This window comes from Liolophura sinensis, chromosome 7 (assembly GCF_032854445.1).
Source record: "Liolophura sinensis isolate JHLJ2023 chromosome 7, CUHK_Ljap_v2, whole genome shotgun sequence".
NCBI classification, from domain to species: domain Eukaryota; kingdom Metazoa; phylum Mollusca; class Polyplacophora; order Chitonida; family Chitonidae; genus Liolophura; species Liolophura sinensis.
The window spans coordinates 13,445,440-13,462,718 of NC_088301.1; the positions used below are offsets into that span (position 1 = coordinate 13,445,440).

Genomic DNA, 17,279 nt, shown 5'->3' on the forward strand with positions numbered 1-17,279 from the left:
GATATGACTGTTGAATACATAACGAACTGAACAAAAATGAAGTCATGTAGTCAAACGTAATGTTGTTTTACAGGTCATAGAAGTTAATAATAACTCAGCACAATTTGCAAGGGTCTCTCAGTCTATGCTTTGTTTTTTACTCCAGAAATGGGGTAGGACTGGCGTCGATGTAAACTAATGCTTCCGCTTATTCACACAAAGAGGTTAAAATATTTTACGCATTTGTTTCATTGTTTGTTTTCTTTTCTTTATATGAATACCGTAGGCCTATCGCGGGAAGGAACTGTACGTCTACAGCTGACTTTCTACATGACCTGTATCCATGACTATGCACTGAACAACCACACAGCGATCCCCAACTAATGGCGGCCATAATAACACGATATTAGAGAAGAGCTTGTACTTCAGTGCTAATTAGGAAACTAACATTTACGTGTACAGATTTAGCCATCGGTGCATGCACCACTTCTATGTACCATGTGTACTTTACTTTGTTACCTCGCATTATAAAAGACCACAACAACAATAAATAACAACTCCATTTCTGTTCAACAGGAAATGGCTGGCCTACCATGAAAATATATCCTGGAGTTAAAACTACCATAAATAATGTCTCCATCGCCAGGGGCAGGTGGAGATAAAAAATACATCACGCAACGTTAATCTTTTTGTGTGTTTTCCAGCGTTGCCATGGGAACCAGGAACAGCGGTTCCGATAATGGCCTGGGGGTTCTAGTCATAAATTTCCTTCGTCTATTCCGCGTGTGCCTTGCACGATCTAGCTCACCTGAGCGGCCTGTGGCATCGTTCCCATGCGACGTTCCACGGCCCAATTAATCTTGTTCTAAACCCTTCAACACCTGTCACAGTCAAACTGGCATTATAGGCTGTATTATCACCACATATCCTGTATGACCTACCCCGTGGGGCTTGTCCCACAAACTGGGCTTAAATGGCGGAGAATAATTCATTAAGGTATTTATAAGTAACTAACACTAGAAGGCCGTTTTGCTTGTTCCTCACCTGCGGACGGCTTAATTAGCCAAAAGAGGGTAGTTTTCAGCAGGGATCGATTCAATTTTTTTTTTTTTTCGAAAATAAAATATTTGTAATTTTGCACACAGAAATTAGGTTTGCGAGCGTCGACAGAGCGGTACATATACATGTACATAGTCATCCCTAAAGAATAGCTGTCGAAAATTTGACAGCTAACACGATTAAAAGTCTCTCCTGTTCGAAGAAATACAAAAATGATGTACAAGCATACGAGTGATTGATGTTCTGAAGAAACTGAAGTGTCGGTTTGGTGGACTGCACGAGTAGAACTTTTGAAAGAATCATAATATACATAACTTACATGTAGTTAATACAAATGCATGCCGAACGAACATCAAAGAAGCTGTGCGCGTTTTACATGTCATTTGTGTATAATGGACGGAATAAGCCTATAGTACAAGGCACTTTTGTGAAGCGGCAGAAGGATGAAAGAAAAATGCAATAGCCAAATCAAATAAATGACTACAGTGGTCGCAATGCACAATTACTTTGAAGTCTGGGGAATACGTATTTACATTGGCTAGTACGTTTGAGCTAACCCGGTATACATATAATATTGTGGCGTTGTTTTTACGTAAGAAATATCTTTTATAAGGTGCATGACCACTTGTATTACGTAAAGTATCCAAAGGCAAGCATGCTTTTGATTGCCTCTTTTGTCCTTGAAACCTACTTATTTACTTACTATTACAAACAAGTAATAGTCTGGGTATATGACAATTTTACACTTTCATATATATATTTTGAAACTGGTAGCAAACTTAAGCACAATTGATTCCACTGGCCCTCTACAAAGGAAAACATTTCTTGTTACTCTTGGGTAATCTGGTCAATCGTTCTGAATCATTGGACATAAATGCCACTGAACATCTGGTACATGGCGCCGGAATTCATTGAGATAGAGGGTGCTTCTGTTCTAAAGGTACCACGTACGGGTCGTTACCCTTGGTAGAGGACCAGTGATCAATCCCTTCACCTAATCTTAGCCTGAGGAGTCATTGTCCAGCCAAACCTGCTATTCAGCCGCTCCAAGTCCACCAGACTGCGAACACAACCGGACAGTATCAACCGTTATCATCAGCCAATCTGATCAGAGACTTATATCCATGTAACCAAGGCAAACAGCACTAGGTCCCCTAGGAAGTTTAGATTTGCTGGCGTAATATAAAAATCGTGCAAACTTGAAGGCTGATCTGAAAGACTGTGAAAAATTAGTTGTGTTATATTGCCTGCAAGGTTTGTTTTTCTCCGAAGAGAAAGAGTGCCGGTATGGTAACTATTTGGAACCACCTCTTCATATAAAATTTGATGTTCGACACATTTATGCTCTAAAATGAGGACGTGCACTAGGCCTCTGTGTGATAAATTTACTTGAAAGTGGCTCCCATTACCCACCATGCAAAAGTTATTTTTTCAAATGTCCTTTTTCTCATTATATAAAATTCTAAAAAAAAAATCTTTAAAACGATATTTATACATAACCTTTCACAACCTTTCGTTTTAAGTTTGCACCATTTTTTATGTTTTTTCCGAATTTGTACACAGCCGCTTAAAATTTATGGTTCTTTATACAGCATTATGTACCTTTATATACCTTAATTGTATAGTACTGACTTAAACCTATAAAGATCTAGGCCTTTGTCGTATTACGAGGCTCTCTTGGCTTACATTGTACCTTAGGAGATGTAAGCTTGCCGGCTGTGCTGAAGCCAAACCAAGAAAGGAGACTGTCATGTGGTTTTCCAAGGTATAAAATTAGTCTCATCATAAATTGATTGGGAGTCATTCAACGGGAAAGTCTCTCATGGAACTTGGAGAGGCTTTTTTTGTTTGTTTGTTTGTTTGTTGTTTTTGTTTTGCAGCCTTCTCCGCTTGGCTCATGGATGGTGATTTCGGGGCAGTATCATTTACAGGTAGGACATGCCGGCTCATCCTACATTTAGTGCCAGTGAAACTCCAAACTATACGAGGAGTTCAGTTTGAGACGGGGTAATTACACCGGCTTTTATTGAATCTGATATGTATAAAACTTGGTACATACCACTGAACTTAACTATTATAGCACACAATATATGTAAGTTACAACAAGCTTATTCTCTTTATGTACACAACTCGTCTATATCACAGACCCCCTCAACACTTAAACAGGAAAATGCGTAGAATTGTAATAATTTAATAACTGTACATATTTTATCACTTTATCACTCGTCTTATGTTTATACTGAGAAGAAAACTGAGCTGTGAAGAGCAGTAATCAAAATTCAGTCGATTTGCATTAGCGCCACTCATTAAACTTAGAAATTATTAATCTGGAACGTCCATTTTGATTTATTGACGGTGGCTAAATTAAAAAGGTATGTTGATTTGAATGACTTTTTATCACCGCTATGTTCTTAAAACACATTGCATGTGATAATCTTCAAAGTAAAATTAGGGAAAATACGAGTTTTAGAACATTAGATTCCTTGTTTTATATATAACATATATTTTTTTTTAAATAAAAATGCTTATATCACAGTTTCACTTTCATGGATTGCGAGGCCTCTTTGCTAATGGCCTGCTAAACGGTGCGGTCAAAACATAGAAATGGAACTCGACGTCGATGACTGGAATGATTTAGAATTTAGATTCATTGCCAAATATGTTGACCGTTAATTTTCAGTTACAGTTAAACTTCGCTGGTCTGTCGCTTCTCAAGGATTGTCAAAATTTCGTTTCCAGTGTAACGAGATTCCGGTTCATTGGCAATTTTCTTTGAGAGAAACGCACACCCCATTTCAGTTTCCTGGAGAAATCATTTCCGGGGTAAATTTAAATAATATACATGTACGTGGCGCAAAGCTAAATTTCAGAAAGATCTAATCGAACAGCAGTTACGTTTACGGAATGTTTATATCTGCATAGACGCTTGTTTCTGGACCCCGGTCGCTTTCCTGTACAAGGTCAACTCGGGCAGTTCGAGAAAGAGACCTTTACAATACGATTAAACACGTGATCAAGGCCACCAATGGTAGCCAAACCGAAGTGGACGCCATCTTGCCTACAGTACCATTCTTCACTTTGCTCATTGCTTCTCCGTTACATTTGTCAGTACTGCAGCACTGAGTGCATTTTTTCTTAGCTTCGTCGCAAGTCCATTTCTCCTCCGCGGTAGTGCATGTCCCTGTGTGACAGGATCTTGAAAAGGTGTAGGAGTCATTAGAATTTTGTCTAGCCTCAATCTGAAATGTAGAAACCACGCACATCTTTAAAAGTGACTGCAAAGTGGTCTTGTCCGGCCATGAACGTTTTAACTATCACCAGAGGGCTGATATCACGTCAATCTATGAACGATCCCAGCAACCAGTCAAAGATGGATTTACTGTGCAATTTTTTTTTTAAAACAACATTTTTTAACAACAACACTGCATACTTGCCGAAAAAGGGATCTGCATATGACCTACAAATATAGTCCAAATGTTCTTTTTGGAATAATATCAATACTGTGAATGATCTAACACCCCCTCCCCCAACCCCAAAGAGTGCATTTCTGGATATGTCGTAACATATTTCTATTCGTGCTAAAACTTGCATTTACCCTTCCTGAGTAATCTCATAATTATGAAAATGCAAGCGATGATTCTGAAAATTGTAATGATTTATCAGTCTGTTGCTTTGCATGATACAGGTCTGCCAGGCATCAGGTTGTGGCTTCTCAATTTTGGTACTAATTGCTAGTTTTTGGTTGAGTCCAATTTTTGGTTTCTTTTACCTTTTCTTGCTTCAGCCATGAGGGCGTCCAAATTGCTACTATTCAGCCATCTTACGTGAACAGTTAGAATAAAACCCAAAATGAGGTTAATTGAGAAGTGTCCGTATTTCACCGATTACGTGTATCCATTTGTCAACTAACACTGTCGTTGCTACTCTTGTTTTAATCTCTATTCTGCAGTATTTTTATTGTATTTCATATTTAGCTTTGGCCTTGCTCAGCTACCCTGGTCTTTCCTGTGTCACTCAGAAGTCAGTCTGCGTAATTTTGAGAAAATGAAGGCATTTAATCGTCACACATTCATCAGAGAGATAATGTCCATTTCAGTATACTTACGTAGCAATGTACACCAGCTGCACATGTGGCAACTTCATCATTTGACTTCCTGGCCGGACCACAATCATCAAAGCTTCCGCTACATTTGTAGCAACTTAACTGCCGTATAAAGTATATAATATAAATGTATAATATAGTACGTTGTACATTATATAAATTTATGTTAGTACTAATACCAAATATGGGTTTACCACAACCATTTTTTCACAAGAAGATTATTTGATTGATTAAAAATGCTATTGGTTTGCAGTCATTGTTTTATCATTAATCGTTGTAAGACAGAAATTGTATTATTTATATCAAAATTGGTCCACTTTCTCCAGATCTACCACCAGTTAGAACGAAATTACTTCTTCGCCAAAACACACACAGAAACACATACATCGGTAAATACAGCCCGTATACACATCTGTAAATAAAGCCCGTATACACATCTGTAAACACAGCCTGAATTCACATCTGTAAGACAGAGCCTATATACATGTCTCTAAATGCAGCCCATATAGACATCTGTAAATACAGCCCGTATACACATCTATAAATACATCCCATTTGCACAGCTGTATATACAGCCCGAATACACATCTGTAAATACAGTCTGAATTCACATCTGTAGACAGAGCCTATATATGTGTCTCTAAATGCAGCCCATATAGACATCTGTAAATACAGCTCGTATACACATCTGTGAATACAGTCCGCATGCACATCTGTCAATACGGTCCGCATACACATTTCTAAATACAGCCCGTATACACATCTGTAAATAGAGCCTGAATTCTCATCTGTCAATACGGTCCGTATACACATTTCTAAATACAGCCCGTACACACATCTGTAAATATAGCCTATGTATATATACTTCTGTAAACACAGAGAGCACCTACCTGGGTCTCCGCTAAAGGCAGCGACAAGAAAAAGGCAGAACAGACATGTTTAAGCGAATGTATCATTTATGTATATATCTTCTAGACATGAAAAGAAATTTCTTTCTCATATGAAGGTGTGGAAGTCATGTGTTCAAAGACCTACCAATGTGATCAACGAAAATGGACTTATCTTCGAAAAGTTGCAAACAGACTCACTGCACTGTTTTTTTTTTTGTTAAACAACATTTTCAATATTATTCAGTCATGGCGCGAAAACCACAGCTGAGTCAATACGGTCATATTTATAGTTCTTCCTCATCGAAGAAGACACTAGAAATGACGTAGGCCTCGACCAGTCACATCGCCTAAACTGACAATGAACGCCAAGAGTGGTTTAAGAGACCATACCGGAAATTCGTTAATCTTATCACATTTTTTGTATTACCAACAACAGTTCAAATAATTGCTTTTCACTATCCTCGGTTTCCTCTTACCATATATTGCTGACTGCCGTCGCATAAGTGGAATATTCTTGAGTACGGAGTAAAACACCAATCAAATAAATAAATAAATAAGTAAATTCAGCAATTATCGGACTCGCATTCCTGTACTACCTATAGTGTTAACATGATTCAAATATTTCAAAAAGTTGTAAGGCGACGCGCGTTACAGATTTTAGGAACTGTATTTCCCATTTTGAACGGTAACACGTGCACAGACGAGAGTATCATTTGTAATTGTTTGAATAGTCTAAAATAATTTGATTGCATTTGCGCTGATCGATTTTTGGCCCAAAAATATCCGGTATAGTTCTCTGTTACTAATAGGTAGAAGTACTCATGTTACCCTTTCTTACTGAATACCTGGTTCTTATTCTGACCTCATTGCAAAGGACGGAATGTCTGATTGGAAAAACACGTGACAGCATCAGTACCTAATACTTACGAATGTTGATCTTTCTTTTTTGTGTGTTTTGTTATGGTATGAATTTATTCACGTACTTGCCGTTTAACACCATACTCTAAAAGTTTTCACTTTTTCGATGGGGTTCATTTTTACGGATGGAGGATACTGTAGTAAAAGAGGTAAACCACTGAACTTTCACAAGTTATAGACGAACTTTCCGACCTATGTCGTAAAGATATGCACACCACATTGGTAGAAAACCAACGTAGGTTAGACGGAGCAAACTGTTTCACGAACAGCGTCGAACACTTACACTCATCAAACAATAAGATCTCGAAGCTGGCCTAGTATTGTCTAATCGCCCAGTACATTTATTTATTCGACAAGTGTCGGGCTATTTATGTTTATAGGGTCTTCAGCAACCTGCAGATGGCCTTGGGTTTCCCACGGACTCTGCCCTGTTTCCTCCAAGCATGTTGCTGGTCGCCATCGTATAAGTGAAATATTCTTGAGTGCGGCCTAAAACACCAATGAAATAAATAAATATGTTTATAGAGATAGGACGAAGCCGCCACATTTGGACAGAATTACCAAGATATAGTTCTGGTATAATTCGATGTCCCACTTCTCTAGATGAAGTTTCTGCAAAAAAGATAGGACAGATCACGACGTATTACAAACCTATGTGATACCATGCTTGTTTATTTCGCGTTTGTGCCACTCACCGCCTGTGCCTTCGGTGGAGGCCCCGGACATGTTGCCATCGCTGGCATTGCCGACGGTAAGGATATCCATGGTCGTCGTCGGCATGATGGTTTGTCCTGTCCCACTATCGGTGCTTGCCCCGCTATCGATGGCTGCCCCACTACTGCTGACTGTTCCGCTGCCGGTACTGTTACCAGGCTCATTGGTGGTGGTTATGTTCGTTGATGACATATCACCTGTGCCATTGTGACCAGTAGAAGAGGAATCAGTTGTGTCGTAGCCCATACCGGTGGTATTAGAATCCGTGCCAGTGTGACCAGTAGAAGAGGAATCAGTTGTGTCGTAGCCCATACCGATGGTATTAGAATCCGTTCCGGCATGACCGGCGTCTGCGGTTGACATTGCAGTAAGATCGGTCTCTCCAGAAGTGGACATCGTGGTCGTTGAGTGACTGGTGACGGAATCAGGTATCTCCATTGTAGTTGCTGCTGTTACCGATGCTAAGAGCATTGACAGCGCTATGACTGGAAACGGATAAAGCAAGAGCAAAAAGTAAGTGAATCTAGAGACCAAAAATGAATCCATTAGACATGCCTTTCTAGACCAAATCGGATTCAGTAGACAACTCAATCTAAAGACCGTAGGGGATCAAGTCAACAACTAAATCCAGAGGCCATAGAGTATCTGGGAAGCAACTAAGTAAGTCTAGAGACTAAAGCAGGCCTAGTCATTGAACAAGTAAATCTAGGTACCAAGTTGAATCTACTGGACATGTGAAGCTAGAGACCAAATTGAACCCACTGGACTTGTGAATCTAGACACCAAATTGGATTCAGTAGATAAGCGAATCTAAAGACAAAAGGTGATCAAGTCAACAAGTGAATCCAGAGACCAAAGTGTATCTAGGAAGCAGCTAAGTGAATCAATAAACTAAAGAAGCTCTAGTGACTAAGTGAATCTAGAGACCAAAATTCATCCGTAAAGCAATTAAGCTAGTCTTGAGACTGAAGTAGATCTAGTGACCAATTGTGTCTAGAGACCAAAGTGTATTTGGGAAACAATGAAGTGAATCTAGATACTAAAGTGAGGCTAGGTACATGCGAATCGACATCGATCAAAGTAACTTATGGACCAAAGTGAATCTATAGATCGAAATGAATCTAGCTACGAACGATATAGTATATAAACAAAACTATGGTGATGAAGTGATTGATCAAGGAAAACGACAACCAGAAACAGTCAGAAAAGACTGGCACAATGTGAATGTGGTTTATTATAAGTACGTACGACTTATAATACGATTTACATTTTCAATAACTATCGAATGGCTTTAGTTACGCCGATCGTTCAAAGGCCATCTACAAATGAATTGCTAATTTATCCAGATTCGGACCCGAAGCTATCTGGCTACATGTAAAGTCAGCCAGTATAGGAGGAGAAACAGGGGAGAGGACTGGGGAAAAGGCGGATGAGTGGGAATAGAGAGGGGGGGGGGGGGCTGCAATCTTACGATGCATGCATTTCCCTATACGTGGATATTCATCTATAGCATCTCATGACCACGGTATATATAAAGCGGTGTTGGAAAAACGAGGCCAGTACAATTCACGTAGATTACCTGAGGCAAAACCTGCAATAATAATGAGACATGTTTCCGCATTATTCACTCCTAGCTTCAGTTGATGTTGCCTGATTTATTGTTAGGTGAAGTGCTTTTCCAGACAAACACGTGGTGTAGAGCACTTTATAGAGTATAGAGATGTAACATTATAACATTTTCTTCTTACATACATACTGGTTTTCTAACCTAAAACACTTCGAGTTTGAATTTCAGCTCACTACCGTAATATACCGAAGATGTATACATTTACACGGAGATGTGTTAAACCTGTATTTTTTTTTTATTGTATAGCCCTTTTCACACTGACGCGACACTCTCCCTGGAGATAGATGGTCATTTGCCCGGCCGAACATCCTGATCTGGAGTCACCCCAGAACACTAAACAGAAGAAAAAAATTGACTGCTAATCCAGTCTGTCAAATGTTTGCTCAAAACGCATAAAAGATCCTTTCTTTTGTGCCTATCTCGTGTAGTTTTCACCTATATAAAATTATCGTTATCAATGCGCTTTAACTGTCTTTCGTCTGTGACGTACAGTGCAGGTACATGTATATACAACGGTAACTGAATCCAAAGGGTGGCGTTTACCCAACAGACATCAATTGTCAGGGAAACACTGCTGTATTATTTACTATCGACAACTGTTCTCTCTTATAGTTTTGGTCTAAATGACGGGCAAGATTCTCGCCACTCACGTCAGAGCGGTCCGCAACGAACCACGTGATGCTTGCCTGCAGCCGTTACCACTGTTGCAAACCTCGCGCGATTGAAACGATATCTGCGCACCAACGACGGAGCAATGAAGTTCGATTTTAGATCACGTTACTTTTACCAGCGTCGATTTAAGTAGACGGCTGCACGGTCCTGAACAAACACAATAAAACCTTCTGTAAACAGACAATGATGTATGGGATAAAGCGCTAATTATTATGGACAAAACAGCTCAGCATCTCCAGGTTGCCACGCAAGTGCTTTTGTTATTAGTACAGGTGAAATAGACTGTTTCTTTGTTTTTCGCAACGGGGAAAGCGTTGAAGGAAGAGTTCTCATATTAGAAATTAAATATATATTAATTTCAAGACACGTTTTTAATTATGTCTGATCCACCGGATCTCTGCGGAGTTTCCACTACCCATAAACCTGGCCACTGCTATACATGTATATATTAAAACATCAATCACAACATTAAACTATAAAAGGCACTTTCGGAGCGCAAACCTCCGCCACAACTAAGTGCACAAGTACAATATCCCCTGTTACAGACAAAATGACAAAATATTACATTTGTGTCCTATTGTAACGGATACAGCCGGAGAGGAAACCAGCGTGAGCTGGAGATGACACTTCTGGTTTTAATATTCACCCAGGCTCCGAACGTTTGGGAAGGGTGGTAGCCTTTCCTAGGTAAATGACATTACGTAAGGAGTCTCCCACCAATGCGGTCACTTTGAGTTCAAGTCCAGCTCAAGCTGACTTCCTCTCCGGCCGCACGTGAGAAGGTCCGCTAGCAATGGTCGTGAGTTTCCCCTTAGCTCTGCCCGGTTTGCTCCTATCATAATGCTGGCTGCCGTCGTGAAATATTCTTGAGTACTGCTTAAAACACCAATCATGTAAAAAAAAAATAAATAAATAAATTCATGTAAATGCTTAAACAGTACCACATTAAAACAATGCAAAGTCAGGTATCAAAATGACAGCAGGACTACATATTCCGTCAGTACAAAGGAGAATGGTACTTTATCGCCAATATTAGGGATGGAGGAAACCGGAATACCCGCGATAAACAAACGACCTTTGGTCAGTTACTGTTGAACTTTCCCACATCAATCCTTAAGAGGGTATGTGTCTTACATTTCTGCACAAGTGCTGGCCTCATCTCTGAAGCAAGACTTTCCTGCTCCAAGAGAAAGGTAATTTACATAACTCGCATCCCGTACGTACACTATCTCGCAATGCTGAACAATCGTTTCAACAATTCCTGGATCCCTATCCAGATTCGGATCACAGCCAAAATGAAATAGATTGGTGCGTGACCGAAGCTCTATTTGAGCATAACAATTTATCCAAATCCGTCAGTTTGAGGGAGGTAATAAATGTTAATAAATAATTTCAGATATTTTGTGGAACTATTAATTAATGGTGCATGTATAATTTTTCCCGCGCAAAGGGAACTCGGGTCCAAGCATGAATACCTGAATACTACGTCAGCAATTTGCCCATTATTCCCGAAAATAAATTTTGAACTTAAAAGTAAATAACACAAATCATATAATTTTAGTTAGTTCGGAATTGTCAAAACAGGCGTAAAAGGCCAAAAAGATATTTTTTCTGACGTACTTGATTGGTAATTATCGAATCAACTGTTCTTCTGGAATTCATATGTAATGGAATTCTAAATATGCCACGTTAAACAAACCGGAAACACTATGTCGCGTTACTTGTGCCCTTCTCACGCTTCTTGGCTAAAAGGCAAAGCAGTGTTTGCACCAGAATCCATTCCGGTTTTACCACGTCTCCACTCTCGGTTAATTGCTTAAAAGTGATAAGAAAAGGACACTATTGGTTTTCTCAATGGGAGGGTTTTAACTTACTTTGAACTGCGACATCATAAATACAAAATAGGTATGCTTTTTAAAGTTTATGTGGGATGCATTAGCCAATTAACATTAGATCTAGTGTTGTATTTTCTTTGAAAAACTCATTTAATCATTTTTGTCAAGGACAATTCTTAGTATTAGAAAATCCTGTGAGTGTGATTGGCATTCTTAGTATATTGCAGTATATTGCTCTGAAAAATGAGATCAAGACTGCATGGTTTAAGCCTAAGATAGCTTCGTGAATAAAACCATAGCTGAAGTAAATTGGCAAGAGACTGTATTTCACCGATTACGTATGACAATTTATCAGCTATAACACTGTCGTGGCTGTTTTGGTTTTACTCTCCATGCTGTAGTCTTTTACATATTAACAACGAGGTCATCTCTGTGGTAAGCAGTTTTGACATTTAGCCTCCGCACAGCAATTGTAATTCTTGTGTATAAACCTATATACGTAACGTAAACGGATATAGTACAATTCTACAATTCTTTTCAACATATGTGGGAATAAAAATTTATTTTTCATATATGTGAAGAAGTTTACACACATATATAATTAAAATAAGGCTTTTACACACATGTAAAATTAAAGTGAGACTTTTACACATATGTACAATTAAACTGAAGCATTTGCACATATGTACAATTAAAATGAGGCTTTCACACATATGTAAAATTAAACTGAGGTTTTTACACATATGTACAATTAAACTGAGGCTTTCACACATATGTAAAATTAAACTCAGGCTTTTACACATATGTACAAATAAACTCAGGCTTTTACATATATGTACAAATAAACTCAGGCTTTTACATATATGCACAAATAAACTCAGGCTTTTACATATACATACAATCAAACTGAGGCTTTTACACATGTGTACATATAAACTCAGGCTTTTACAAATATGTACAAATAAACTTAGTCCTTTACACATATGTATCAATAAACTCAGGCTTTTACACATATGTACATATAAACTCAGGCTTTTACATATATGTACAAATAAACCCAGGTTTTACACATATGTACAAATAAACATAGGCTTTTACATATATGTACAAATAAACCCAGGTTTTACACATATGTACAAATAAACATAGGCTTTTACATATATGTACAATTAAACTCAGGCTTTTACACACATGTACAAATAATGAATAGATGTAGGAAAGACACGAACAATTGTTTATCACATAATTATATACAATTAAAATTGAAATACCAAAATGGCTTGCCATGTATATCAACAGCAAGGTGGGACAGGTGCCCGAAATCTCCTTCTTGGTGATTAAACCTAAACAATGTATATACCAGCCATTTCTCAGGTTACAACAGATAACGTGTTGTTGCAAGTCAAAACATAACCAATGGATGGATCCAACTCATACGATGTCTCACCACCTCTTCTCGTGATGACGGCACTTTCATCCCATTCTCGGTGAAAACAATTGTGACATCACAAATAGAATGAACATTTGTAACCAATGTGTAGAACATCCGGTTGACCCATTTGTATCAATACTTCTTATGATTGGTTAATTGCGTGTTCTTGATTGACAGGTCTGTTGACAGCTCTTATTGGCCCATAAGCCGTGACAAGACGAGATAGTAGATATATACGTCATCGGTAGCTGAACTTATATGTAAAGTTTTTTTGTGTGTGTGGAGGGAGATGTCCGATAAAAATCCAGTATGTAGGCTAGTGATGAATTACGCTTTATAGCAAAATACACAGTGCCCCGTCCTTTGTGTCAAATTGCTTGATCTTTTCTTCTAACGATTTATCCTTTATGGGGAAACGCATGTGGCCAGCATGGTGCTATCTGGATTATCTATTATGCCTTGTGATACATGCTTGCCGGTGAATTCCAAAATGCTTCGCTATTCGTACTCGAAAATATTCGTACGAAAATAATCCGAGATTATGGCAACAGATGACGCTGTTAAACCATTAGCCTCTCCCTCGACCGGAAGCTAGCAGCAAGTCCATTCCGTGTACACGAGACGGTCCTCACGGCTGCCCGGCACAGAATAGAACAATACCTGGCCTATGCACAAGGGGTGAACCTAGCTAAGCTGTCCTAAAATAACACTTCGGTGCTCCTAGTTTTAACTTAAACAATCCAAATATAAGGGGTTCAATCAGGTTTCAAATTTTGCCGTCGGCCAAAACTGGATTTCCGGAGTCATGTCTGAGTTGTCGGATTGCTGGAACAGCCTGACCATCGCAGCGCGCTGAAATCACACCGAATATGACCTCTTACCGAGAAACTGCGAGGTCCCGGATTACACGACGCAACGCGGAATGAATTCTAGCCTACAGGTCTCATAGTTACAACAGTTACGTTTTCTTGCCTGTTTTTTTTTTTTTTTTTACTATTGAAGTTCAGTTAAACATTGGCTTTAACTTGATAGAGTTATATATACATGGATGACTTTCTGTAAACAATTTTTAACGATAGCATGAATAAATGAAGGATTGATTGGGTATTAACACCCCATTAGTACTATTTTAGCGCCACTGTGGCCAGTACACATTAGAGCCAGGAAACAGCCATGCATATGGCCGTCAACATGAGCATGCAAACATCCTAATTCAAAAAGAAATACAGACGGATGCCGAGTATGGTAGAATAGACGTGGATATGAGTAAGGACGTTCAGCAAATGTGCATACAACTGCTATGACACCTGTTAATTACTAATAAGTATACCATTTAAACAAATAGTTACTCCATCGAGAGATTACATATTATTAAAGAATAACAGCCTGTTTTATCTTCAAAAAAACGAAACAGGGATTTGGGCCCTGAAGATTTCGTCAGTATAGTTGTACATTTCTTATATTCCGTTACCTTTCATTGTTACCATCTAAAATTAAAATCAGGTCTGCTTACCTGCCATTTTAACGAAAATCGCCAAAGTATTCTCCATTTTGAATATGAAATTTCCGTTGATGACGGTTTTGGTTTGCAGTTGAGTTTCTTTTGTGGTGTTTTTCACTTGAAAGAAAACGATCCACACAAAGTCTTTTTTTTCAAAAAGAAAGTCTTGAGTCTCGATGATTGGATCTCTTTTTGTTTGAGAAATATCACCTACAGCGAAAATGGTTTTTTAGAAATATAAAAATGTCTAAAACTGTAACCGGCAATCGTCAAGTTCTGCGACCCTAGAGAGAAATGATCAGGTTGCTAGCCAAAGACTTTATATCGTATCACTTATGGTCTGCCGACGTCAGTAAGCAACATGAATCCCACCAATCCGCTGGATGCTTTTGTGGCACGTGCTGTTATTTGGAATACTGCCAAGAGATTCACCATGGAAACGCTTGGCTCGAACGGGGTTGTTTTCAGCTCTGGGCTTGCTGTGTTGAAGTTAACCACGTCATCGGGTATTATCAACATGGAACGTTTCTCTGGTTGCTAACAAAGCTAGAAACATGATACCCCAAGAGAGTTGGCTTTTTATTCGGGTGGCAAATTAAGCAAAAGGCTTACCTGAAAACGGTAAACAGTATGACATCAGATTAAGGCTTTCCACATGCCCTCCGCCAAGATGCCACTTATATCAAGCCTATTCCAATCAATTTTCATCCACAAATTTCTCGTATTTTTTGTTCTATTGGTTTGAAACGGATGTGACTAGATCATTCCCTTGCTTGGCGCAAAATGAGACGCCAAGCCCACTTCAGTTCCCATATACCTGCTTTAACCCCGTTCACCATTTGTTACTGTCACCCTCAGCATCAGGGGATTAAATTTGGATCATCGTTTGAAGCTTGGTGGCACGCCTTAATTATAAAATTACATGAGAATAAGCAATAGATCGAGGTATTGACAAGATGTATGTACATGCAATAACATTAACGACATCAACTCTTGGGAATATCTCGTGTAGACTGCTCTTTAAACATAAAGAATGATCTACAGAGTTCCCATATGTATATATAGACTTATATATGGACGCCATGTTTTCACTTATTAGAATGAATGAGAGGCGAGAATAAAAAAAACAACAGTAGGATATGTTATGCTAATTGGAATTGAGTGAAGATCCAATTTATATAACTGCACGTAGTTCATGTCAATAATTCTCCTGCTAAGTTGCCTACTTTTTTTTGAAAGTATACAACCTTCAGTCTACATTACTGCATAACAGTAACCATACGCGCAGTAAGTAGTCTTTCACGTGTTTTCCTTGGAAAATATTAAATTATGCATAAGCTTATTGGCTATTGGATTTCTGAGCTGACAACAGAAAAAAAACTTGCCACAAGTGAGTCCAATGAATAAATGTTTTAAATATATTGACGTGTACAAGGGACATTAGTAGATACAAGTAGAAGCTTTCAAAACTGTTGGAAATGTTCCGTTATAGATACACAAGTGAAGTCTTGTCCAGAGGCGTATAAAAGTCAGAGTTACGTCAATATTTTAACAGAATCTTACATCTGAAAGTTAACATAGATAATGCGCTTTGCAGGAACTGGAAAAGTGATTCGGTAGTATATACTGGTCATGAGTATACATTGGTCGGGGGTAGTTTATACTGGTCAGGAGTATATATTGGTCAGGAGTGGTATATACTGGTCGGGAGTAGAATATATTGGTCGAGGGTATATACTGGTCAGGAGTATATATTGGTCAGGAGTGGTATATACTGGTCAGGAGTAGTATATATTGGTCGAGGGTATATACTGGTCAGGAGTATATATTGGTCAGGAGTGGTATATACTGGTCAGGAGTAGAATATATTGGTCGAGGGTATATACTGGTCGGGAGTATATATTCTGCTAAATGTCAAAAACGCACAAAAAATAAATTCTGGGCAAGTTTTTGTAGTATGCATTCTTATATGGCTCCTATTTAAAGATAGTGTGAAAACCGGGGGTAAACCATTTCTCTTTAAAACGTTTTCAGCTCGAGGAGGAAATATATGGTATATACCGACATTACCATTTATTGGCTAGTTCCTTAATCCAGCTAAAGTGACATCAATTAATACAACTGTAATCACTTTACTGAAAGTAAATAGGTAGCAGAAACAGACCAATTTACAACAATTAAGACAGCACAATCCACATATGAGATGAACTTATATAAAGATGGTATGACTAAAACCGACATTAACATATAAGCTGATATCAATACAAGTGATACAGAATTGTAAATTTCAGTTGCCACTTTCAACATCCCAGTTTGTGAGAAACAGTTCGAAGTCAAACCGTACTTGAGACAAATGAGACTTTTCTTTGAAAATCTCATCATCTTTTTAAATAAAGACATTACAAAGACATCGTTTGAACGGTCTTGTCCACATGTGCCCTCCTACATTACCCTGTGCTCATTGTTGCACATGGCTCACCCTTCTGAATATTTTCCGGGCACCACTTGCAGACAAACTACCAGACTGTTATCCGAGCTATCGCAGAATAT

General features: G+C 38.6%; 1 protein-coding gene across 1 annotated transcript; it reads right to left on the minus strand.

Moving 5' to 3' along the window:
• Positions 1–7,599: 7,599 nt before the first annotated feature.
• On the minus strand, positions 7,600–15,002 carry LOC135470659 (putative per-hexamer repeat protein 5). The gene is made up of 2 exons (XM_064749694.1): positions 14,742–15,002; positions 7,600–8,147 (listed from the first exon to the last, which is right to left on the minus strand). The coding sequence occupies exons 1-2, from the start codon at positions 14,776–14,778 to the stop codon at positions 7,600–7,602; spliced, it is 585 nt and encodes a 194-aa protein (XP_064605764.1). The 5' UTR covers positions 14,779–15,002.
• Between the last annotated feature and the right edge of the window lie 2,277 nt (positions 15,003–17,279).

What these genes read in the sequence shown, in the direction of transcription:
- LOC135470659 (XM_064749694.1), bottom strand. Translation starts at nt 14,778, where the DNA reads ATGGAGAATACTTTGGCGATTTTCGTTAAAATGGCAG. An exon ending in GATTTTCGTTAAAATGGCAG is followed by an intron (nt 8,148 to 14,741) that starts GTAAGCAGACCT and finishes ATCCGTTTCCAG; the next exon opens with TCATAGCGCTGTCAATGCTC.